This window comes from Mauremys mutica, chromosome 16, assembly GCF_020497125.1.
Source record: "Mauremys mutica isolate MM-2020 ecotype Southern chromosome 16, ASM2049712v1, whole genome shotgun sequence".
Classification (NCBI taxonomy): Eukaryota; Metazoa; Chordata; order Testudines; family Geoemydidae; genus Mauremys; species Mauremys mutica.
In genome coordinates, this window is record NC_059087.1 from 32,350,614 (window position 1) to 32,372,539 (window position 21,926).

Sequence of the window (21,926 nt, forward strand, 5' to 3'; positions counted from 1 at the left end):
CACCTCCCTTACTGCTCACACACTGGACTGAGCCCCACCATGAGGGGCCCCCTGTGGCGTGGGGCCCCAGGCAATTGCCCTGCTTGCTACCCCCTAGCACCAGCCCTGAATGTGTAGGCTCTGCAGCGTCTGGGTGACCTCCGCTCAGATTCACAGAGGGGCATGCCAGTTTGCCCATGGGACACTCTCCAAAGAGTCAGGTTCTAGTCTGGAGTGGAAACCGTGGGGTTAAGCTCCTCGTAGGGCGGCCATTACTGCAGAACCTGGACTCAGCTGAGCAGACCCTGTTCTTAAATCCCTGCCACTGGTGATTTTATACCGTACGTGAGGTGTGTCTCACAGAGCACCTGGGCTCCTGCGACAGGCCTGGTGCTCCAGCGGTTCCAAAGCTTTGTTTCTAATCAAGATTAAAAAAGGCCCCAAGTGCAGAGGGGGCTGGAGGGAGACAACGAAGAAGCAGTGAAACCCAACTCCCAGCTGGAGTGCAGAACCTCCTAGAATCAAAGGACCAAACTCTCCACTCATTTCTCCCTTGAAGCCAGAGGAAAGGGTGGCCCAGAGATGGACAAGAGCTACCTAATCCATCTCGCTGGGGCTAGGGCAGATTCCTTCCCTCGTGCTTTCCCCAGCCTGCTTTTCAGCAAGCCAAGCAATGGTGCATCCACGAGGGCCATTGCCCGACTGGTCTGCAGCCTGGCACATCTCAGTGCTAGGCCATCATTCCTTGGTCTTCTGCCCAAACCGTCCTTTGTCTCAATTCCAGCCCATTTGGCCTCCCACAGACTAATAATTCAGGTAATTTATAACGCGCCCTCTCCCTAAGGCACTTGGGCACTGAACAGCGTCATAAAGACACAATTAAAATACCAGACAAACATGATAGAACTCACCCTCATTAACATTCAAATAAATAACGGCGCTGGGGGAGCAATATTACAAAAGGGATTGGGGGGAGATAATAAATAGGAAGCAAACAAGGCTTATTAATAATAGACCACCCGTGAAGGAAGAGACCGGAGGTGCCCTGGGCAAGCATAGAGGGCTTGATGGAGGCAGTTGTCAAGGAGGAGCCAGTCCCACGCCAGGGAGCCACTGCAGCCCCACTGGATGGATGGATTCCCTGAAAGCTGAGTGTCTTAAAAGTCAGGGGCTTTCCAAACCAAGAGGGCTGACATAAGGGCAATCGCCTCCTTGCCCTCCGAAGTCTGTAGCTGGTTGTCATATGCCCTCTCAGATGCCCCTGACTCAGATCCCCGCTCACCTCAGCTGTGCTGCACTGATCCCTCCGCAGTCAGGCTCAGCAGGCCCTGGGGGAGTGGCAGGGTCCATTTGTCTGGCAGCTCACGCCTGCGAGAGGTGAGGTAGCAGGACCTGTGCTGCCTGGGAGATGACCTGCACGTACCTCCTCAGCACCTGGCAGCCCTGCTGCTTCTTCTTGAAGACGTTCATGCCCTTACTGCTCTTGCCGTAGGTAACGTCCACCTGGGAGACCTTGTAGTTGGTGCACAGCAGGCAGGTCAGGTTGGAGATCAGGCCCCGCGTGGTCTTGGTGGTGTTGTGGAGCCGCTCCAGTAGCTCCTTGGCCGTGGGGTTAAGCTCCTCCTGGTCCCTGGTGATGTTGCCCAGCGAGGCGTTCAGGAAGGCAAAGACCTTGTATAAGGCCACCATGATCTCCTTCTTATGGCTGGTTCGGTTCACATGGAAGTCAGGGAAGTTGGTTCCGTTGGCATTGCAGAGTTCATCCAGGTGGCTGCTGAATGGGTCGCCTTGGCAGTCCAGCTGGGGGAGGCGGGAGGGGGGAAAATGACTAGGGAATCTCAGTCACACAGCCCCTCGCACACACTGCCCCACCTTCAGCCCTCCCGGCTCACTGTTTTATCACACGTCTCATGCTGCAGGGTAGGTTTTAAAGCCCTGCCCCTGGAGCCCTGCGAGAATCTCAGCTCTCGTTAAACGAGGTTTCTAGCCCTCCTAGCTGTGCACAAATGCTTGAAAACTTGGCCCAGTTGTGCCTGAAAGGCTCCGAAACCTCAGTAAACAAGGGCCTGACTCAGGACTGTTGAACCCCTGTAAGAGCTGAGGCACCTCTTGCGAGGTTCTTCTCTGTCTCCCCGGGCCAAAGCACCTGAGCATCTGGCAGTCTGCAAAGGATTTACAGGGCTAATACCCAATCCATCATGTGGGTGGAAAACCCAAGCTGGAGCCCTTTGCCCAAGGTCACGTGGGCCAGCTGTGGGGAACAGGCATTAGTGTGCAGGTCTCCTAAGTCTGGGCTCATGCCCAATCCACTGGCCCGTCCTTCTTCTCTGCCATCCCCCGACTGCACCAATAACTCACCTACCAGTGCACTTTGGTCCTGCTTCGCAGTCCCTCCTGCTCCGTCCACAGCTGGGACAGGGACAGCAGGAGCCATTCGTTGTGCCGAACTGTGCAGTGGGGAGGGGTGATAGAAATGTAACCCCCCAAGGGCTGGAAGGTGACCCACCAATGGCTTTCCCCAGCTGAGGCTGGCATCTAAACTCAGCACTCCACTCCTGAAAATCTAGCCCACTAATCCCCACTCCTCCCTGCAGGCCAGCACTCCATTGCCCGTCCTATATTTGTGATGGAAAAATCTGGGACAGGGTCTGATTTTCAGAGGTGCTGAGCACCCGCATCCCCAGCTGACATCCATGGCTCATCCCCGAGATCCTGCACAGGTCAAGCAAACACCTGCCAGTTTTATGTAAATTCTTCCCATGGGGTTCTAGCAATAAGCACGTTCCGCTTGCCCGATGCAATGTCCTTGGGGATGACCAAATAGGACAGACCTGTCTCCTGCCTGAGTAGCTCACACAGTTTTAATTTAGGAGGAGCTGAGGCTCCAATGGGAACTTACATAGATGCTGAAGAGATCCTGAGCCGTCGCATTGAGCAGCACCACTAGCTTCCGGGTCTGCTCAGCCACGTTGGGTTTGCACACGTGCATGTTTTCACACATGGGGCTGGGGGTGTTCACTGGCAGTGCCTTGCCAACCACCAATCTGCAGTGGATCATCAACAGCAAGGGGACAACACCTGTGCACAGAGGAAAGTGGGAGCGGTGAGATGATGCCACGGGGAACCAGCCATCAGAGCCATTCACTTCAGAGTCCAGTGCCCACCCAGCCAGATGAAAGCTCTGAGATCTCCCCCGGGAAAGCTTCCAGTGTCACTGGGACTGGACCGCCTCAGTCACTAATAGCTCCTGATCTTGCCAGTGCTGGAGGGAAAGAAGGATCAGAAGAGACTCTCCCCCATTGCCTCTGGGCAGGATCTCTCTAGGGGGTCAAATCACTGGGAAGGGAACCAGCTATTGCCTGGGCTGAAGCAGCTGATCTCTAGGACCAAGAACATTTCCATCCCCCAGGCCAGCTAGCACCAGGACTGAGGCACATGTGCTGCTCTTTGATAAAGCAGAGGCAATGTCCTACCTGCCCTGAACCATCCTGCTCGCATCCAGTTTCCCTTTGCTCCCCCATGCCCACGTATCCGCTGGAGCTCCTGTAGATAGGGGCTGGAGTTTGTCCTAAGGGCCATATTCTCCTCTCACTTCTACCAGTGTGGCTAAGAAGAAAATTCCCATTTCCCCATGTCTCCCCAACCCCCAGTGCTCTGCTGTCTGCATCCTCCAGCACCCTCTGAGCACTGCCCCCTGGCTCAGCACTGCCCTGCAATGGAGCAGGAATTCCCCTGGGTTTTTCTTTCCTCTGGGAGCTTTTTGTGTTCTCAGGTTGCACAACTGTCCGTGACTACCTGTCAGATTTAGTCAAGCATGCAAAGCAGGGAGTAGGGCTGGGTGTGGGTTTTGTGCCCATTCTCCGGGCTCATGTTGTTGACATCAATCAAAGTTTCAATAGTGGCCAACTGAGGTGTCTCCAAGGGGGTCATCTCAAATGCAGGGTGGTCTAGTAGCTAGCACTGTGGCGTAAGACTCAGGATACATTAGTTCTATTCCCCGCTCCACCCCTTATCCACCGGGTGACCATGGACAAGTTTCTCAATTGCCCCTTCTATGAAGTGGGGATAATGATACTATCGGCTTTGCCATCTACTCATGCTAGGAGTTATTAAAGAACCCCCCTAGACCAGTGAGCATTCCTGAACAGATGCTGGTTTGTCTGCCTCATAGGAGAAACTGCTGATATGCACAGAACTGGGGCCAGGCTCAGTCTGAGTGGGGTAGTGATTTCCCCCAGCACCTGTCCTAAGACAATAGTAAAGAATCACAGAGCCAGTTGTTCTCTTCTAAAACTGAACAAGGAGATTTAGTAGACTTAGGAGGTTGGCATTATCCCTAAAGCTTCTCTCTCTCTCTGATTCACTGTAGAGTTTCTGCCCCAGCCTGGCTGCCTGCTACACATTTAAAGAAATGGTGCTCTTATTCTTCAAGCAGAGTCTTCTTTCTACCCCTCTCCACATCAAGGTGAGCTCTTGTCTTCTCCTGAGTTCCTGATCCTCCCCACCTGGGAGGTGGCCTGCTGGTGATCCGCAGTCAGCTGTGTGCTGCATCACTGCCTGCTGACCTGTCTCTCACTGTGCACTGATTCGGGTTCCCCTCCTCTGGTGTGGCCCCATAGGCAAAGATCCCACCTCTCCCTCGCAGGTTAGCCATCTTGCATGAGACGCAGCCCCATCATGGGAGTGGATGCAGACAGGCATCAATGCCTGCAGCCATGTGTCAAAATCCCAGGCTCACAGTTGCACTCACAGGAGTCAGTGTTGTCTAGCGGGATTGGAAACCAGGGGTGACAGCCTGGCCCTAGGGACATCAACAGGGGTTTTGTTATCGATGTCTCCAGGATCTCACCCGTGGTTTCTAAACCTACCTCCGCCTCAGGGTGACCTAGGGCAAGTCACTGTCACTCTCCATGCCTCAGTTTCCTCTGTCCCTCTTGTCTGTTTAGACTGTGAGGTCTTTGGGACAGAGACTAGCACAATGGGGCTGTAATATGTCATTATTGTAATATGAAAAGCTAATAATAGCAGAAGCCTAATCTTGCATCTGATGATATTACCAGGCTGAGGCGGGGGGTTCAGGATAATTTTGGATGACCCATCGCCTTTGGGCTGAGACTTCAACTATCACCCCCCCCCTCACTGCCTGGGGTACCAGCACCAAATTCAGCACAGCCCCAAGCGGGACAGGCTGCCAGGTGACCAAAGCCCTGTGTCACAGAGGAACAGAGCAGGTCAAACGATGTTATGCAAGATGAACTGTGTCTCCTTTCCCTCTCTGGTTCAACCCCTGGACGTTCCTGCTTGTTCTCCCATAGAGCCCAGAGATTAATATGCTGCCGTTTGGGAATAGTATCACATAGTGGTAATGGTGCTGTTATGAATTATTATTATGAATAATAATCCTTGGCACTTACATGGTGCTTTTCATCCAAGGATCCCAAAGCCCTTTACAAAGACAGGTAAACCTTATCATCCCCATTTCACAGATGGGGAAACTGAGTCACAGAGTGACACAACCAAGGTCACCAGTGGCAGAGTTGAGAATACTGTACAGATCTGGACAGCTAGAACTTGGGATCATGACTCCCGCAGTTCCGTACTATAAACTGCACAGCGAGGGAGAAAAATTACACTATTCCGCTTCTATGGAGCATAGTATCTTAAGGGCCTGATCCTGTGCAAGGTAGAACATACTCAACTCAACCTCTGCTGATTGGGCCTAGAGACAGCCAGCTCAACAGGCAATGTCACAATGCAGCTGCTGAAAAAACACATAGTTCTTGGGATCTGACAAACTCTGAAGTTGTCCACACTTGTCAGAACCTCGGAATCGCTGCAGGTCACAAGTCATACGATAATTACTTTATTTACACTCGCTGCAGCAGCATCCGTGCCCTAATTTGTACATTGCAACTGACAGGACTTCCCTTCTGTGTTGCAATCACTCACATAGCAGTGCTCATGTTTGGGACAAGGGCATTTTCAGGAAAAGCAAAGGAGGATGGAAAGCAAAGGACACAGCCAATGCCCTCCCTGATGTAATTAAACTCTCAGTAGGGAGGAACATGGTCTGGTGTGGGCCAGGACTATGCAGTTTTCTCCCATGCATATTTCAGCTCTGGGACTGTCAGAGAGCCCAGCAGTGCTGAGGTGGCTTGTGACATTCACCACTAAATTAATATTATTTTGCAATCTCATTCAGCTTCTCTAGTCCAGGGTCTCAGTAATACCTTGCTCTTCTGTAGCTTCATTCTCACTAGATCTCGATGTGCTTTAAGGCGGCACTCACTACCATTATCCCCATTTCACAGAGAGGGAAACTTAGGCACAGTGATTTGTCCAAGGGCACTCATGAGGCCAGTGGCAGGGCTGGGACCAGAAGCCAGCGCTCCTGAGTCACAGCCAAGTGCACCAGCCAGTGGGCCATGCTGCCTGCTCTGCTTAAAACCCTTAAAACTCTTTTCTTCCTATTGCACTAGTTTGCATAGCGCAATCTACCCTACAACATTTCACATAGACATGACTTGTACTCAGGCCACGAGAACAACATTCTGGCTTCAGTGCCTATCCTTTAGATAAGCTCTACTCTGATCTTTTCAATCCAAAAACATTTTGCAATTGGCAACTTCCTTATTTCTCTGATTTTTTTCAAAAATCTAATTAAACAATAGTTATCAGTGTTTCTCAGCAGCGAGAGACCCAAAAGAATTCAAAAACCCTTTGGAAGATTTAGAGTGGTATAAATTTCCAGATGTTTGTGGAAATATGCCAGAGAGGCATGTTTGCTTTTTACTGCCAATTCTCAGAGATGCTAAGACTAGGGAAAAAGTTTCTTAAGGGTTTCTCTTTGCGCCAAACAGAAGAGCCTCAGACAAAAGGTGTGACTGATTGCTTCAAAATCAGCCAAGTTAAAAAAAAATCAAATAGGATTGACAAAGATGGTTTTACCTGCTGGAATGAACTTCATTTTGAGCTGTATCCCAGGAGCAACTTAAGAGAGATTGATGTTGACAGAAGGAGTTTTCAGAAATTCATGTTCATACTGGGGGATTTCACTGGTTTATATACGGTCTGTAAGAAAGAGGTGGGGGGGGAGAAGTTAGGCAGATTCATTCAAACTAACAATCAGGAAGTAGCAATCGGTTTGGAAACAGTGAATGGTTATTTCTAAGTAACTTTTTGTGATAATGTTGAGGTCATCATGCTGTGGTTTTACTGAATACTTCATTCTGGAATTGTTTGAAGCAGAGAGAGGGGTTGATTAAAGGAAAACCCATGAATTTGCAAACTGACTCCTGAAAAAAAATTCTGCCTACGTTCATAGGACAATACTGCGACTCACCCAGGGAAAAGTGCTGCAGTTTCCTGAGGGTGAGTCTTCTTCCTTAGAGTACTTTCACCTCCCACCTCCCCTGCTGGGGGTTTCCCCCCAAGAGTTGCTTTTCATCGTTTCAGATGCAGTGTAATGCATAGGTAGAGCACCGGGTCTGTCTCATTTAGAAAATAGCAAGGGTTCGAGCTAATCCTGAATGAAACCAAAGGTCATGCTGGCCAGGAAAGTATTTAAGTGGGTGGGGATGTTACAAAATAGACATTTACATGAATCAGGGAGGGGGGAGAGAGAAAGGGATGGAATTGTAACTGCTCAGCTGGGTGTCATGGTCTCTAACATGGTGCAATCAATTGGGAATTCTCTGCCAGCTCAAGTGCTGAAGTGTGCTCGTGAATGAGCTGTTCCGTGCTGTGCTGGTGTAGGGCTGTCCCGGGTCACTTCACTGCACATTCCTGTGTGACAATAGCCTCTGGACATGGAAACTAGCCATGCTGTTAGGGGGTCAGGGCTGGCTCCTTGCTGCACAGGAAAGTGGTTCTGGTCCCAGGCATTGGGGGTTTGAATGTCTTTTACCGACAGAAGCAGCAAAGAATCCTGTGGCACCTTATAGTCTGTTAGTCTATAAGGTGCCACAGGATTCTTTGCTGCTTCTACAGAACCAGACTAACACGGCTACCCCTCTGATACTTTTTACCGACAGAAACGCTTTTCATTCAAAATCTTCATTAGGCTGAAAACCCAATTTCCTGGCAGAAAATAGTTTTGATGGAAACATTTCCACTAGCCCTGCTGCTAGTGAAGAGCGTTAACCCTTTAGTTCTGGTAGCAACAGCTCATGCTTCTAGTTCTGTAGGTTATGGACTCAGACCCTGCATTTGGTTCAAGGGGGGTTGATTTTATTATATTAGCACTGCCACAAACGCAAGAGCCATCGTCCCCGGGATGCTCCCTTGCAGGTTGGCTGCTAAGCCTGCTCTGGAAGATGCAGTTTATTTTCCAGCTGCAATGCTGGAATTATGCTGAAATCGCCTCCTCTCCAATTCCCACTTCGGCCCCTTTTGCCGTGTGGACACTGTCTGAACACACAGGGCTGGCTCCTCAGCTGGTGGCCAGTGATACAGCCCCAATGACGTCAGAAGCACAATTGCCCTTGAACACAGCTGTGCTGTAAGGTGCAGACAGGGCATAGCTGGGTTAAAGTCATTTTTTAAAGCCGTGCTCAAGCCCGGAAGCAGTTCTAACAAGTTTATATCTTGTTCACACCAGCAGGCTGAACATGTTCAAGTCCCTGGGCAGGAGAGCTCCAAGGAACAGTCAGGCAATGCTTGTGTCTCAATGCAGCAAGCTCATCCATCTGGGTCAGTACTGAACCAATGCCCAGCAGAGTGCTATTGGGCACTGTGCCGCAGGGAGCAGAGCGGGTGACTCAGTAGGGGGCACTCTCCCTTCTGAATCCATGTCGACCCCAATGCCTAAGTAGGTGCTAGGGTGCCTGTACTGCAGGCAGCGGCATGGTTAATTCAGAAGGGGGCGCCATCTACTCTGAGTCCTCACTAATTCCAATGCCCCTGTGCAGTGCTAGGGGCTGCTATGCAGCAGGGGGCACTCTCCTCCCTGAGTAATGACTGAAGGGAGCTGCCTCCAACTGTGTCATCCAATTGAGCCAATGCCTCAGCAAGGCACTAGTGGGCGCTATGATGGGAGGTGTGATGCACTCCATATGCTTTATGAAAATATGCTTATAAATGGGAAAATGATGTAACTAGAATATGCTTTATGCAAAAGATTTCTTGTAAGGTATCATTACAAAGCTTATACTCTACTGAGTGTGTTCATCCTATTTGTTTGCATGTATTATTTCTATGTCTGGAGTTAGGAGAATAAGATATAAACTTATATTACTGATGTAAACATATTACATGGAAGCAATTAAGGGTGCTTCAGAATCAATGAACTGTAAATGGCTCTGTTTACTTGCAAACCTTCCTGTGTATGTGCAGGCCAGCCCAGGAAGAATGGAGGCTGGGGTCTCCCAGGACATGTGACCATGTTACCTGATAACAAAATCCATCTTAAATCTGGTGCTTTTCCATTTAGAAGGAGGGGTGGGGACCCAGAGAGACAAAGCTATAAAAAGGGGGTGGAACAGGACCAAGGGGGCTGCCAGTCATGGGAGAGCCCCTGCTTACCACCTGGGATGCCTGCTGGAACTAGCACGGACTGTACCCGGGGAAAAGATTGGACCCAGACTAGAAATTTATAAAATAATTTATAAAATAAGCTTATTGGCACATCTCTGAGGGTGAGATATTACCTGTAATCAGTTTAGTAATGTATTAGGCTTAGACTTGCATGTTTTTGCTTTATTTTGTTTGGCAATTTACTTTGTTCTGTCTGTTATTACTTGAAACCACTTAAATCCTACATTTTATACTTAATAAAATCACTTTTGTTTATTAATAGACCCAGAGTAAGTGATTAATACCTGGGGGAGCAAACAGCTGTGCATCTCTCTCTATCAATGTTATAGAGGGTGGACAAGGAAAAGAGGAGACTAAGGGGGGATATGACAGAGGTATATAAAATCATGAGTGATGTGGAGAAAGTGAATAAGGAAAAGTTATTTACTTGTTCCCATAATACAAGAACTAGGGGTCACCAAATGAAATGAATGGGCAGCAGGTTTAAAACAAATAAAAGGAAGTTCTTCTTCACGCAGCGCACAGTCAACCTGTGGAACTCTTTGCCTGAGGAGGTTGTGAAGGCTGGGACTATAACAGGGTTTAAAAGAGAACTGGATAAATTCATGGAGGTTAAGTCCATTAATGGCTATTAGCCAGGATGGGTAAGGAATGGTGTCCCTAGCCTCTGTGTGTCAGAGCGTGGAGATGGATGGCAGCAGAGAGATCACTTGATCATTGCCTGTTAGGTTCACTCCCTCTGGGGCACCTGGCATTGGCCACTGGCGGCAGACAGGATACTGGGCTGGATGGACCTTTGGTCTGACCCAGTATGGCTGTTCTTATGTTCTTATGAGTTTCCCCTATAAGTTTTATACAGAGTAAAACGGATTTATTTGGGGTTTGGATCCCATTGGGGACTGGGTGTCTGGGTGCTGGAGACAGGTAACCTGCTGTGCTATTTTTGGTTAAAGTCTGTAGCTTTGGGGGTGTGGCCCAGACCCTGAATCTGTGTTGCAGCAGACTAGCATGTCTGGCTCAACAAGGTGGGTTCTGGAGTCCCAAGCTGGCAAGGAAAACGGGCTCAGAAATAGTTTCAGCACATCAGGTGACAGTCCCAAGGGGATCTCTGGGACCGAACCTGTCACAGAAGGAAATGCCAATTCCTTAGTGAAATGTAAAACCGAAACCCTGGCCACTCAGAGTCATTGAAGAGCCCTGGCACTGAGCAGGAAAGGCGATGGTGTTCTTGCTCCATTTCAGTTTGGGTCCCACCTCCCTACATTCTCCCTGTTCAATTCTGCAGGAATTCTTCTTCACTTCCTGGCTTAAACTATTGTCTGGTAGTGCTGGGCACTTGGTTGAGTCTTTGTAGCCAAAGTATTTGTGTTTACATTTCTCACTGGCTTTGTAATGCTCCAGGGAGCCATATACATGGGTCTGAAATAACCCAAGGTCTGATCCTCCCTCTGTATTGCTATTCCTGGACAGTGGAAATCCTATGGGAAGAGCTGACCCTGAGTTATCTGGCCCCCTAAGGCATCCAAATTGCAGTGAAACATACAACACAAATGCTGAGACATTTGGGTTTCCCCAAATAGCACTAGTTTGGGCTTTATTTGGGTTCCTGCCTTGCCCTGATGAGCTGCCCTTCTGCGCAATATTATGCTGTTGCACAGCCGTCACAACCTGTCCCAGAGGAGGCTGCATTTCACTGAAGGGTGAAGTAAGTCCCAATTACCAGTGCTGCATAACTTTGCAGGACTGACTGCGAGGACCACACTTAATTTGCATATATTGTTACATAGAGTTTTAATTTTAACACAGAAATTAATGCGGGTTTTTGTGTTAGACAGGAAGGATGTGGAGCTGAAATTTGGCCTCAGCTTCCTATTGTCAGGATGGCTGCAGTGAGTGGCTAGAGCTGAAAGGCCCTGGCCTGTGCTAAGGGGGTGCTAACAGCTAGATGGATACATGGAAATAGATTTCGACATAAACCTCGTTTAGCCTGTGGAACTCACTGCCACCAGATAGTGTGGTGGCAGCCAGTTTGGCATGACTCATAAAAAGGCTGGACATGGATATGAATAAAAAAAGAGCATCTGCAGTTGTAATAAGTAGGCTAAGCTTATGAGACAGAGTTATTATCCTCTGAGTGACTTGCCCAGCATCACATAGGATGTCTACTGTGGAACTAGGAATTTAATCCAGATCTTGAGAGGGCTGTTGCAATGCCCTAACCACAAGACCCTCATGCTTCCCAGCCTCAGTCTTTATGTAAGTGAATCACTAACTGGGGTCAGGAAGATCTTTCCCTCCTACACCCTGTTTAGTACGACACAACAAGGTGAATCATTAGATTTGTATGGCTTTGTCTGAAGCATTTTGGATTGGCTGCTCTCAGACAAAATAGGAATTGCTAAATAATAACACCTAGCTCTTATGCAGCACTTTTCATCAGATCTCAAAGTGCTTTACAAAGGTCATCAGTGTCATTATCCCCATTTTAAAGATGGGGAAACTGAGGCACAGAGTGGGCCAGTACCAGATCCCCCACTGGAAGATGCAAGAAACCCTGTAGTAGCCACACATGGGATAATCTTTCCCCCAGGGAAAGTTTCCTCCTGACCCCTTTAGTTAGCGATTGGCTTATGCCGTGAAGCATGAGGATTATTATTATTATTGTGCTAGTGCCTAGGGGCCCCACTCAAGGACCATGACCCTCTTGTGCTAGGCACTGTACAAACAAAAAGACAGTCCAGGCTCCAAAGAATTTGCAAACTCTAAAACTCATGGAATTTTAAAAGAAATCTTACTATTGTAACTCTGGATGGTGGTGTTATCCACATAGATATCCAGTCCCTATTTGACTCCTGCTATGTTCTTAACCTCAATAACTTCCTGTGGCAATGAGTCTCACAGGTACATTGTGTTAAGAGGATTTCTAAACCAGATGTGGCAAGGGAACGTGATACTGGACTCAGTGGTTCTGTTCCAAAGTGCCCCGTCCTATGAGAAAACATAGAAGTTATATACACATAAGCACATTACCTTGTTCCCAGGCAGGTCTGATCCATGTCAGCAGAGGAATATTAGAACATCAAATAAAATTAAAAAGAAAGAGAGAGAGAGAGAGAGAGAGAGAGAGAGGTCAGGCAGGGGTTAATGCCATTGTACAAATGCTTAAACTGCATGTCTATAGGATGATGTATAAAAATGGCATGGCAAAGATTTAAGCAAACATTCTGTGGCCTGTGAACCTTGTAATGTTTTATGGAGTCATTCACCGCCTCAGCGAGGGATATTATAGAGAATACAAGAATGTCCTTGATATGCAGGTAACTCCCTCAAGTCTTTCCAACAGCACATTATTCTGAAGTTGATTCAGAGCTGAATGCCTCTGATACCGGCACTCTGAGGGTATGGCTACACTGGCGAGTTGCAGCGCTGGAAAGCCTCCACCAGCGCTGCAATTAGTAAGTGGCCACACCTACAGGGCACTTCCAGTGCTGCAACTCCCTGGCTGCAGCGCTGGCCGTATACCTCACTCGGCATGGGGAATAAGGATTCCAGTGCTGGTGCTGCAGCGCTGTTCAAGTGTGGCCACACACCAGCGTTGTGATTGGCCTCCAGGGTATAAGGTGTATCCCAGAATGCTTTTATAAATTACTCTCTTTGTTTTGTTATGCAGCCTCTCTTTGTTTTGTTGTGAACGAGCTCCGATCGGAGCTCCGAACAAACAGAGCTCCTGTTTGCTGTGATCATCTGTACCTGGCTGTAAACAATCAAATGAGAGGCAGGCAGGGAGAGTGAATGAAACAGAACGGAGGAGCTCCGTTGAACTGCTTATCTAAAAAAACAAACACTGATCACAGCAAACAGGAGCTATCTGTACCTGGCTGTGAACGATCAAATGAGAGGCAGGGGAAACAGCGTTGGATGCAGGGTTCGCAAACATTTTGTGATTTTTCCAATCTCTCTCTTCCCCGCTCCCTGTCACAGTACACCGCGGGGAGTCCGTGTTGGAGGCAGGCTGTTTGCAATTAAGAGTTAAGACTAAGGGGTCAGAAACATGTTCTGATTTTTCAATGCAGGAAGCTAAACACACAGTGTTGGCTCCAAAAATCCCCTTTCTCTTTCCCCCCGCTCCCTGTCACACTAGACCCCACTCCACCCCCCTCTTTTGAAAAGCACGTTGTGGCCACTTGAACGCTGGGATAGCTGCCCATAATGCATCACTCCCAACAGCGCTGCAAATGTGGCCACACACCAGCGCTGGTAGCTGTGAGTGTGGCCACACACCAGCGCTGGCCCTGCACAGCTGGATGACCAGCGCTGCAAACTACCAGCGCTGCAAACCGTAAGTGTAGCCATACCCTGAGCTGCAGTGAGGAGGCCCAGGTAGCTGTCTGTGAGATAGTTACTCAGGTCATGGCTAGTGCTCATCAGCTAGGGGAGCACCTTTAAAAAAGCATAAAGGGACAGTGCCTGCCCCCTGACATCCTGCTGGATCACTCATTGGCCTTAAAGGTGAATTTGCTTCTTTATTACAGCAAAAGAAGGCCTGTAAAGTTTGATTATTGCAGTAGCACTGAGAGATCCAAGTCAGGGATCAAGGCTCCCTCCTCAAGTCACTTTTCTCTCTGTGTCTCAGTTTTCCCGTCTGTCCAGTGGGAGCATGGCCTCTTTTGTAAAGCACTTTGAGCGCGGCTGATGCAAAGTGCTAGATGAGCTCTGATATCACTATTAATTATTTCTGTGCTAGGTGCATATTCAATGTGAAAGATAGGGGGTTTTAATGTTTATTTTCTCGTCTTGGTTCTTTCCCCCTTTGTATTAGAAATTCAGCTCTTTCCTACCCCAGAAGGCTCTATGGATGACTGGAGAGATGGTAGGATTCTGACAGCAGCCAGTTTCCCTCCTGAGTGTTTGAGTGAAACAGGTCATTAAACAGTCTGAATGAAAATGACTCTCCCCTCGATGAATCAGCTTTCACTTTCTTTGTACTTTTGCTAAGATCTAAGCATGTATTTCCTTTAGCTAAAGGCGGGAAAAGCTACCAACTGGCATTTCTGAGTCACCCGACAAGTTCTTCAGCAAAAGAAGGAAGGCTTCAGTGAACACTGCTGATATTTCTAAGGAAAAAAACTTATCCACCATAAAACTTATGGTTAGGGCTCCATTTGCCCTCCCAAAGCAGAAAAACAGAGCACAAGCCCAATCTGGCTGGTTGTTGCAGCTTCACCTTTGATGGCAGCCACAGCACACAGCTGAGGGCGGGATGAATCTGGATGTGATGTCGTGTCCCAGGGAAGGTGATGCAAGTGCTGATTGCGGAGCAGACGCGTAACCCCAGGCGAGGGTGCACTGCAGCCCCCCCGTGTGCCTGTGCAGTACAGGCTAGGAGTCAGTTCCGGAGCCCTGGTGTTTTAAGCTCTGGAGGTTTCTGGTTTATTCTCCAGTGTACATGTCAAGATGGCAGGTGTTACAAATGTGCAATCAACTCAGGCCTCGCCCCTTTGCCACAACCTGCCCCACAAAAAGCAAATATTATAGAACAGAGGATGCACAGATTTATTCATAGATTCTAGGACTGGAAGGGACCTCGAGAGGTCATCGAGTCCAGTCCCCGGCCCTCATGGCAGGACCAAATACTGTCTAGACCATCCCGGATAGACATTTATCTAACCTACTCTTAAATATCTCCAGAGATGGAGATTCCACAACCTCCCTAGGCAATTTATTCCAGTGTTTAACCACCCTGACAGTTAGGAACTTTTTCCTAATGTCCTAAATCTCCCTTGCTGCAGTTTAAGCCCGTTGCTTCTTGTTCTATCCTTAGAGGCTAAGATGAACAAGTTTTCTCCCTCCTCCTTATGACACCCTTTTAGATACCTGAAAACTGCTATCATGTCCCCTCTCAGTCTTCTCTTTTCCAAACTAAACAAACCCAATTCTTTCAGCCTTCCTTCATAGGTCATGTTCTCAAGACCTTTAATCATTCTTGTTGCTCTTCTCTGGACCCTCTCCAATTTCTCCACATCTTTCTTGAAATGCGGTGCCCAGAACTGGACACAATACTCCAGTTGAGGCCTAACCAGTACAGAGTAGAGAGGAAGAATGACCTCTCATGTCTTGCTCACAACACACCTGTTAATGCATCCCAGAATCACGTTTGCTTTTTTTGCAACAGCATCACACTGTTGACTCATATTTAGCTTGTGGTCCACTATAACCCCTAGATCCCTTTCTGCCATACTCCTTCCTAGACAGTCTCTTCCCATTCTGTATGTGTGAAACTGATTGTTCCTTCCTAAGTGGAGCACTTTGCATTTGTCTTTATTAAACTTCATCCTGTTTACCTCAGACCATTTCTCCAATTTGTCCAGATCATTTTGAATTATGACCCTATCCTCCAAAGCAGTTGCAGTCCCTCCCAGTTTGGTATCATCTGCAAACTTAATAAGCGTACTTTCTATGCCAATGTCTAAGTCGTTGATGAAGATATTGAACAGACCCGGTCCCAAAACAGACCCCTGCGGAACCCCACTCGTTATACCTTTCCAGCAGGATTGGGAACCATTAATAACTACTCTCTGAGTACGGTTATCCAGCCAGTTATGCACCCACCTTATAGTAGCCCCATCTAAATTGTATTTGCCTAGTTTATTGATAAGAATATCATGCAAGACCGTAACTAAAGTCTAGGTATACCACATCCACTGCTTCTCCCTTATCCACAAGACTCGTTCTCCTAGCAAAGAAATGATGGCAGCTAGGAATCATTTTACCTAAACTATTACCACCCATGGGATAACACAGTCCAGTGCATGTACCAGATCCATGGGGATTTCACAGTAAGTAGCATCTGTGTGAGGCATTTGGTATCTATTATTAATCATTTGTATTACTATCCTTTTGGGCCCCACTGTGCTAGTTATTGTACAACAGGGGTGGCTCCAGGCCCCAGCACGCCAAGCGCGCGCTTGGGGTGGCATGCCGCGGGGGGCACTCTGCCGGTCGCCGGGAGGGCGGAAGGCAGACAGCCTTCATGCCTGCGGAGGGTCCGCTGGTCCCGCGGCTCCAGTGGACCTCCTGCAGGCGTGCCTGTGGAGGGTCCACCGGAGCCGTGGGACCGGCGACCGGCAGAGCGCCCCCCATGGCATGCTGCCGTGCTTGGGGTGGCGAAATGTCTAGAGCCGCCCCTGTTGTACAAACACAGAGAGAGTCCATACCCCAGAGAGTTTAGCCAGGAAGAGAACCCATGTTTCCTAGTCTAGTGCCAGATCCACTAGGCTGCGCTTTCTTCTCACTCATTAGCTTTGTGTTCACTTCTTTCACTGGATTTTGTAATGTCTCAACTAGACCAAATGAGGCAAGGGCTGAACTTGTGCTATTTCAGCTCCTGGATGTGGCCATGAGAAGACTGGAGCTCACTTGGCTTTGGCCTTCGAAAAGGCGGTGTGAGTAAAACAAACAATGGAGCCCATATGTACAAATACGAAGATACTCCGACTTGTTTGGGTTTCTTTGAGCCTGAGTGCACAGCCCCAGCACACGGCTGGGTTGTACCATTGCTGGGGGTGTCCAGTGGGTCCAGCATGTATGTTTCATAGATCTGATTTAAATGTCAATGAGCAGGACGTGGTCAAGCAGCAGCTCCCAGGGTGGAGTGAGTTCTCGCAGCTAACTGTGCCTGCACTAGCTGCAACTCATCAGGGTGTGCGCAAAACCCCACCCTGTGCACGTGGGAAACGTGTGCATGCAGCTCAAACAGCTGTACTGTGGGATGCTCCACTCTACATGGACAAAAGGACTGTTAGCAGCAAGAAAAAAACAAAGGCAGCTGTTGGTGGAGGGGCCTTGTCAGGGGAGCTCAACTGGCAGGCCCCACACTAAAGTGGGGATCACGTTTTGTCCCCAGGCTCCGCTTGAGGCACTATCTTCAATCTGAAGAGTTAGCAGGCAGCATGGCCTAATGGTTACTGCCCTGGGGTGAGTTAGCAGACCTAGATGCTAACCATGGTTTTACCACTGAGTGACCTTGGAAAAGTCTTTTTGTCAACTCTTTGTGGCAAGGATTGTCTCTCTCTGCATTTATACACTACCTAGTGCAATGGGACCCTGACCTCAGTTGGGGTTACTAGGTATTATTGTAATTACTAATAATTAATAATAGATACCAAAAAGTCCCCTGCCACAGGCAGATGCTACTTGCTGTAAAAACTCCATTGAGCTGGTACATGCGCTGGATTGTGTTATTCCCAAAGCCACTTCGAGGATTTAGCCACACTAATCTCACCAAGTTCAATGGGAGTTTTGTGGTTTAATCCATTAATTAAGCTTTGATGCATAACTTTAAAATCTGCTACATTGCCTAGAAAAGTCTTTGCCCAGAGGATCTTTCCTGTTTTCTTTCTGAATATCAAAGACATATGAACAGGAGTCAGAGATTCTAAGATCAGCTCCAAAAGCCGTCACTCTATGTGGGGAGTGAGAGTGGACACTGGTTTGGCAGAAAAATTATTTTTAAAATCCCAGAAATTATCACCAATTATTGCAAAACTCCTGTGTGAGTTAGCCCAAGTGTCCCCAGGGGAGGATGCCACAGAATAAAGAGTGAACCACCTGCATCAATTTGGAGTTCAAGATTTTTGCTTAAATTCCCCAGAAGCACCTATTATTCATTTATGTTACTGTATCAGCTAGAGATCCCACCTGAAAGCAAGACCCCATTGTACAGGGTGCTACACAGACACAAGAGACAGCCCCTGTCCAAAACAGCTTAAAATCTGAACAGAGTGAGAAGAAAGAGAGATGACTTGACCAAGGTCACAATGCAGGTCAGTGGTAGAGCTTGGAATGGATCCTAGATTTCCTGAACTGCAGGCCTATGCCCTACCCACTAGATCACACTGCCTGTCACCTCTGGATTGGTAGATCTAAACCAGGCAGGAGCCCATCAGAAGACAGCATCAGTCATGTAGTCAGTGTGATCCATCACTTGCAAAGCTCTAAGAGAGGGAATAATAATACCACCCAGCTCCTGCATAGAGCTTTTCATCAGTATCTCTCAAAGAGCTTTACAAAGAAAGAAGCAGCAAAGAATCCTGTGGCACCTTATAGACTAACAGACTGTTAGTCTATAAGGTGCCACAGGATTCTTTGCTGCTTCTACAGAACCAGACTAACACGGCTACTCCTCTGATACTTTACAAAGAAAGATGAGTAGTATTGCCCTCATTTTACAGAGGGGGAAACTGAGGCACAAATACATGAAGTGATTTGCCCAAGGTCACTCAGCAGGCCAATGGCAGAACCAGGAATAGAAGCCAGCTCTCCAGAGTCCCAGAGCAAGGTGCTAACTTCTCAGTAATACACCCGCCCCGATGAGGGAGGTGCAATTTTCTCACTTAACAAGGAAAAACCGTTTGAGTGGGCTGAGTGACTTTTTAAAATTAATATGGAGTTGGGAAGGTGACAGAGGGTGGCTCGAGCCAGGGAGTCTAAAGAATTTGGGGTGAGATTTTTTCAACGGAGGGGTCTGACTCCCCTAAATTCAATGATTCCAAGGCCAGAAGGGACCATTGTGATCATCTAGTCCAGCGGTTCTCAAACCCCATTTTAATGGGGTCATCAGGACTGGCTTAGACTTGCTGTGGCCCTGGCCCAGGGCCAAATCCAAAGCCCAAGCCCAGCTGCCCCGGGTCGACTCCAGACCCCGAGGGTGGGGGGCTCAAATTGCAGGCTCTCTGTTGGGGCTGAAGTCCTTGGGCTTCAACCCCCGCCCCAGCCTAGGGCAGTGGGGCTCAGGCTTTGGCCCCCCACCTGGGGCGCCAGGGTTCAAGTGGGCTCAGGCTTCGGTCCTCCCTGCTGGGGTCATGTAGTAATAGGGGGTCACAGTGCAATGAAGTTTGAGACCCCCTGAGCTAGTCTGACCTCCTGTATCACACAGGCTACAGACCAATCCCAGAGATTGGGCAGGGATGGCTCAGTGGTTTGAGCATTGGCCTGTTAAATCCCAGGTTGTGAGTTCAATCCTTGAGGGGGCCATTTAGGGATTGGTCCTGCTTTGAGCAGGGGCTTGGACTAGCTGAGGTCCCTTCTAACCCTCATAATCTATTTTTAAAAAAAATAATAACTTGTAGAGCATTTAGAAAAACACCCAATCTTCATTTACAACTTGCCAGTAATAGAGAATTTACCACAACCCTTTGTAAATTGTTCTACTGATTAATTACTCTCACCATTAAAAATGTCCACCTTCTTTCAGTCTGAATTTGTCTAGTTTCAACTTCCAGCTGTTGGATTGCTAGACCTTTCTCTGCTAGCTGGAAGAGACAATTATGACCATTTTTGTTCCCCAGATGGAATCCAGGTATGGATTTTGACACTTTGGAATACAGATCTCAAGAATGGTAAATCTGGGTGGTCCAAATTACGCACCAATCATAACAAAGATAAAAGAGGATCAGAATAACCAGCTTGGCCTCCTGGTTTCTGGGCTAACTACTCATTAAAATGGAAGTGTTAGCTTGATTATTCTCTGCCTTTCAACAGTCTATACCCCATCTTCATTGATAGCCTTGTCTGGACTAAGGATTTGCCCTGGTTACAACCATCAATGTGGCTGCACCCCTGGGTAGACAGGCACAGCAATTACTTGCCATGGGGGAGTTTATTTCTGCTTGAAGTCAGGGTAAACTCGCCCAATGCCAATAGCAGCTTGAGCTTCTTCACTAGCGGTTGTATTTGTGCAGCTGCACAGACGGCTGTACTGGGGCAAATCCCCAGGCTAGATTCAGCATGTTTAAGCCCAGGTAGTGGCAGAGGGATGGCTCAGCGGTTTGTGCATTGGCCTGTCGAAACCCAGGCTTGGAAGTTCAGCCTTTGAGGGGGGCCACTTAGAGATCTGAGCAAAATCAGTACTTGGTCCTGCTGGTGAAGGCAGGGGGCTGGACTCAATGACCTTTCTGAGGTCCCTTCCAGCTCTAGGAGCTAGGATAGGTATAGTTGCAGGAGGGCCCCTTTTGGTCCCCTGTATAACACAGGTCAGAGACCCTCCCCCCGTAATTCCAGCATTTAGCTCAGCTCTGGCAGTGGAGCTAGAGCAGGCTAGCCAAGGCCATGCACAGAATATTCTCAAGGTTCTTCTCAAGAGGCAAAAAGCCTCCTGTCTGACTAACAAAGCAGGGATGAGCTAAAGAGGAAGACGGAGCCGGCAGACGCAGTTTCTGCTCTTCCTTTTGGACTAGGCTCCTGAGTCTGCCGGATTAGAGCAGCAAAAGCTCTCACTTCATTCAGAATCCACTATGGGTCTGGTTGTACATGCTCACAGCTCAGCCCCTCTCTGTTTCCATTTCAAAATGAACTTGCCAGCTGGCTACAACCTCCTATACCTTCCAATTCTCTTCATGTTAAAAAAAGACCATAGGGGTGGGGCTCTCATCTCTCTCAACCTTTGAAACACCCAGCTCCCCCCTCTCGTGCTGCAAGCCCAAGCAAGAATTGCACACACCATGTTATTGCCATTATCCCCTTGCGCCATCTCGACGGGGGGCTGGAACAATATGTGTGTGTGTCTGTGTGTGTGTGTGTGGCGGGGGGGGAGGGGGAGGCTGAAGCCATTGAACCGAATTGCCAACCCTGTAGATGATGGAAACCGCTTCAAGCCGGGGGGGCTACTGCACCGCCCACACCCTGAGTTGCAGCACCTATGCATCTCAACCCACCTGGTATGCCTCACCCTCTAGCCCTTGGGGCAAGGCCTATCTGGGGCTCTCAGCACCGGCCTGCAGTGACAGAGAGATTTGCCATGACTAACCACGAGACCTGAGTCAGGCCAACACTAAACACTATCAAAAATCTCACCTCATATGTTAGCATATCACCAGCACAATGGGGCCGCAACCTTGTCATCCGCTAGGTGCGCCTGCAAACAGCTCATCAGCACCATTATCAAGAACAAGTTTGTTCTGGCTCTGCCAGGATTTTAAGGTCAGCGGATTCCACCCCTTCAGGTACCTGAGGAGCTAAACTCAGGTTCTGTATTCCACAGCCCCTGCACGTTACACCTTGCATAAAGCACCTCTTAGCCTTGGTCCTAGAGGCGAGCTGCCCAAGACCTGGCTCCAGCCAAAACCCGGCTAATGGATCGAGCTGACCAAATGCTAAGCTCTGCTGGCATGTGAGCAGGGCCAGATCCAGAAGAGTTCTGCAAGGCCAAGGAGCCTGTGCGTGAGGGACTGAACTGGCAGAGCAGCTTGGGAGAGCACATGCCCCAAGGCCCAGGCGAGCCGTGGATGCTGTAAGAGAAGGGAATTATTGGTCAGACTATTACATCATACCCTTGGGTTCCAATGTTCTATGAGGGAGTTGCCCTAGCATGCCCGGCAGCCCACTAGCACAGCTAAGGAGGGGCTATGGCCTAGCTG

The 21,926-nt window shown here is 48.6% G+C and overlaps 1 protein-coding gene across 2 annotated transcripts; it reads right to left on the reverse strand.

Annotated features, from left to right (window-relative positions):
- Positions 1-788: 788 nt before the first annotated feature.
- On the reverse strand, positions 789-21,696 carry LIF (LIF interleukin 6 family cytokine). Of its 2 annotated transcripts, XM_044990464.1 has the most exons (4): positions 21,364-21,696; positions 6,928-7,050; positions 2,879-3,057; positions 789-1,779 (listed from the first exon to the last, which is right to left on the reverse strand). In XM_044990464.1, the coding sequence occupies exons 2-4, from the start codon at positions 6,944-6,946 to the stop codon at positions 1,342-1,344; spliced, it is 636 nt and encodes a 211-aa protein (XP_044846399.1). In that variant the 5' UTR covers positions 6,947-7,050; positions 21,364-21,696; the 3' UTR covers positions 789-1,341. The 2 variants fall into 2 exon arrangements, with proteins under 2 accessions (XP_044846399.1, XP_044846400.1); XM_044990465.1 differs by lacking the exons at positions 6,928-7,050; positions 21,364-21,696 and adding an exon at positions 5,037-5,095.
- Between the last annotated feature and the right edge of the window lie 230 nt (positions 21,697-21,926).

Bases quoted from the DNA above. Each gene is read 5' to 3' on its own strand.
- LIF (XM_044990464.1), bottom strand. The intron at 1,780-2,878 runs GTAAGTTCCCAT...CGCCTCCCCCAG, and splicing joins AGGATCTCTTCAGCATCTAT to CTGGACTGCCAAGGCGACCC.